Source organism: Photinus pyralis, unplaced genomic scaffold, assembly GCF_008802855.1.
Source record: "Photinus pyralis isolate 1611_PpyrPB1 unplaced genomic scaffold, Ppyr1.3 Ppyr1.4_unclustered_Scaffold2889, whole genome shotgun sequence".
In the NCBI taxonomy this organism is placed as follows: Eukaryota; Metazoa; Arthropoda; class Insecta; order Coleoptera; family Lampyridae; genus Photinus; species Photinus pyralis.
In genome coordinates this window covers 17,400-20,463 of record NW_022171283.1, presented here as the reverse complement: position 1 = coordinate 20,463, position 3,064 = coordinate 17,400, and the positions used below count along the sequence as shown (strand labels likewise).

Below are 3,064 nucleotides of genomic sequence, written 5' to 3'. Positions count from 1 at the left end.
GCTGAACCAGCGTAATTCTTTTAATTTGGAAGATACTCGATCAAACTTCCTAAGACCAAATACTAGTCTAATACAGGAGTTTTGTACTCGCTGTATTCTTGCAGACATATCCTGAGTGATGCACGGACCGTAGACTTGCGAACAGTAATTAAAGTGGCTTAGTACCAGCGCGTTACAGAGTTGAGCTTTTAAAGTTTGGGACAAGTAGTGCCTATGGGGAAAGATAAATTTTAAATTTGCATATGCTCTCTGAATGTAGCTAGTGAGTAATTTGTTGTATCTAAACGAATTGTCTATCATTATTCCTAAATTTTTTGCTTCCTCCTTTAGTGCAACAGCTTTGTCGCCAATTCTGAATTTTACCAAATGTTTCAAGTCGGTGACTTTCTGCTTGTTACCAAACAACATGACTGCCGATTTTAGAGGATTGAGAACCAGCGAGTGCTCCAATGAAGCCCTTTCAATAGCCTTAAGGTCACTTTGAATCAGATTTAACGCTTCGTGTAAATGTTCACTTTTAAAGGAGTGGTACAACTGCATGTCGTCTGCATACATGTGAACTAGACACGTCTTAGGAACTGATGTATAAAACAAAGTATATATAGTGAACAATAAGGGGCCAAGAATATACCCTTGCGGCACACCCCTAGATAGTTCCCTGTACCCAGATGACTTACCCATTAAAGTAACGCACTGTGACCTGCCCGTTAGGTAGCTATGAAGTAATGAGGTAGCATTAGGAGAAAGACCTGTAGCACGTAAGATGGAAATTGCAGTTTGGTGATTAATTGTATCGAATGCTCTACTGAAATCCAAGAGTAGCAATATGGACATCTTGTTCTCATCCTTAGCTTTCAGTAAATCATCCGTAACATTTAGTAGTGCAGTGGTGCAGCTATAACCAGGCCGAAACCCTGATTGATTGTCAGGGAGAATGTTATTCTGGGTCAAGTAACAACGTAGTTGGCCGTCCACTATCTTTTCGAAAACTTTTGACAGTACGGGCAGTAGACTGATTGGGCGTAAGTCGCTGAATTTATCTGCTTTAGCTCCTTTGATGATAGGAATTACTATTGCCTTCTTCCAAAGGGTTAGAAATGTGTTAGTAAGTAAGCAATAATTAATTATATGAGCCACATACGGCAAAATGTTAGGACAAAATAGTTTAATAATGTCAACGTTTAGTCCATCCCAACCAGCACTTTTCGTTTTAATACTATTGATAATCTTGGCAATCGTAGGTACCTACATCGATAACGGAAAATTCAAAATTGGCCACAATTTGAGATGAAGAAACACAATAGTCGTCAATATTAAACTGATCGCCAGCAACAATGGGAATACTATCAACAAAGTAATCATTTATCTCATCAGCCCGTTGAAGATGCGGAGGAATTAATTTCTTCTTATTGGCAACAACTTTTAATTTTTTAAGCTCTCTCCACAAGACTTTAGGGTCATTTCCTCTAAGTTTAAATTCAACAAACGCTTTTTTTTCCAACTTTACAGTTTTGTTGGTGAGATTACGAAGCGCTTTATAGTATTCCCACTGCTGTGGAGATTTGGTTTGCTTGAATTTACAGTAAGCTTTGTCCCTTAGACGCATTAAGTATTTCGTGTTATCAGATAACCACGGAGCCTGGGGTTTGGTTTTTCCTGAAACTATTTTTAAGGGTGCGTGTTTGTTTATTATATTTAGTATATGATTATTAAGATAATTTATTTTTGAGTCTACGTCCCTCAAGTAGAATATCCTTTGCCATGCCACTCTTTGAATGTCTGCAAAAAACAGCTCCATATTAACATTTTTAAAATTACGTACCGTTTTGTAGAAATTATATGGTTCAGTTTTATCGTGTTCGATTTCACAGAAGATGGTTTCATGATCAGCGAATAATGTGCCACCAATGCCAGATTCTCGTATACGATTAATGTCGGATACCAATATGTGGTCTAAGAGTGCCGTGTCAGATCGAGTTGCTTCATTAATAATTTGAACCAAACCTACACATTCTAACATGTTCAAATAATAACGTGTTTTATGCGACGCTGTATCTAAAATATTAATATTTAGGTCCCCTAAACAAATGAAGAAGTCAACCTTGAGTAAAAACTCAGAACAAGTCTCCTCAAATTCATCACAGAATATCTTACCGTTCACTTCAGGCGATTTATATACCACCCCAACAACCAGAGACAATTTAGTCATAATAATATTCAACCACACCTGCTGAGATGTGTTACTGCTGGTTTTTAATACACTGTAATTAAATGAATTTTTAATATAGATACAGACCCCTCCTCCTCTCTTCTCCTGAGCTCGATCATTTCTAACCAAATTGTAGCCAGGAGTACAAAGATAGTCATCGCTTATTTTCGCATTCAACCAAGTCTCACTGACCGCTAAGACATCATAATCATCATTTTCCAAGAAGCTTTGAACAATGTGCAATTTAGGAATTAGAGACCTAACATTGATGTGCGCAAAACGCATTAACTAAAATAGAATCAAGTATAGGATGTAATAAAAATGTAAAGAAAGGAAAAAATAAACAATCACAAAGAAGTATACAATAAGGATAGAAATCAAATGTTTACATTTACAAACTTAGGTTACGCTTTAGTGTACATAAACATTGCTGCATGCGTCCGATAACCATATCTTCACTTATTTCTGACAAGGTTGTTGAGGTGTTGGCGAGTTGTGCATCTCTTGATACCAGTATCAGTTTTGACACAAATTTTTCCATCGCTAGTCCAAACCCTTTTGCTGCCGAATATATTTACTGCTTCTTTCAATAACAACATCCGATGACGAGTGAGATCTTCTCGGATAACTATAGACGTACCTTTTAACTTCTTTTTGTTGTAAAAGATTTGGTTCTTGATGTCACGACGTACAAATTTTACAATAATCGGTTTTTGAGTTTTCCCGTCGGACGGTAAACGATGACAAATGTCAATATCAGATATAGATATAACACAATTTAATTTCTCTTGACACATGTTACGTACCACCTCGGACACCTTTTCGTTAGGCTCTTCAGGTACACACACCGAAAAT

The 3,064-nt window shown here is 36.9% G+C and overlaps 1 protein-coding gene across 1 annotated transcript; it reads right to left on the bottom strand.

Annotated features, from left to right (window-relative positions):
• Window positions 1–1,571: 1,571 nt before the first annotated feature.
• Window positions 1,572–2,382, bottom strand: LOC116181918. The gene is made up of 3 exons (XM_031502369.1): window positions 2,297–2,382; window positions 1,823–2,246; window positions 1,572–1,779 (listed from the first exon to the last, which is right to left on the bottom strand). Exons 1-3 carry the CDS (start codon window positions 2,365–2,367, stop codon window positions 1,741–1,743), a joined length of 534 nt encoding a protein of 177 aa, XP_031358229.1. The 5' UTR covers window positions 2,368–2,382; the 3' UTR covers window positions 1,572–1,740.
• Window positions 2,383–3,064: the final 682 nt, after the last annotated feature.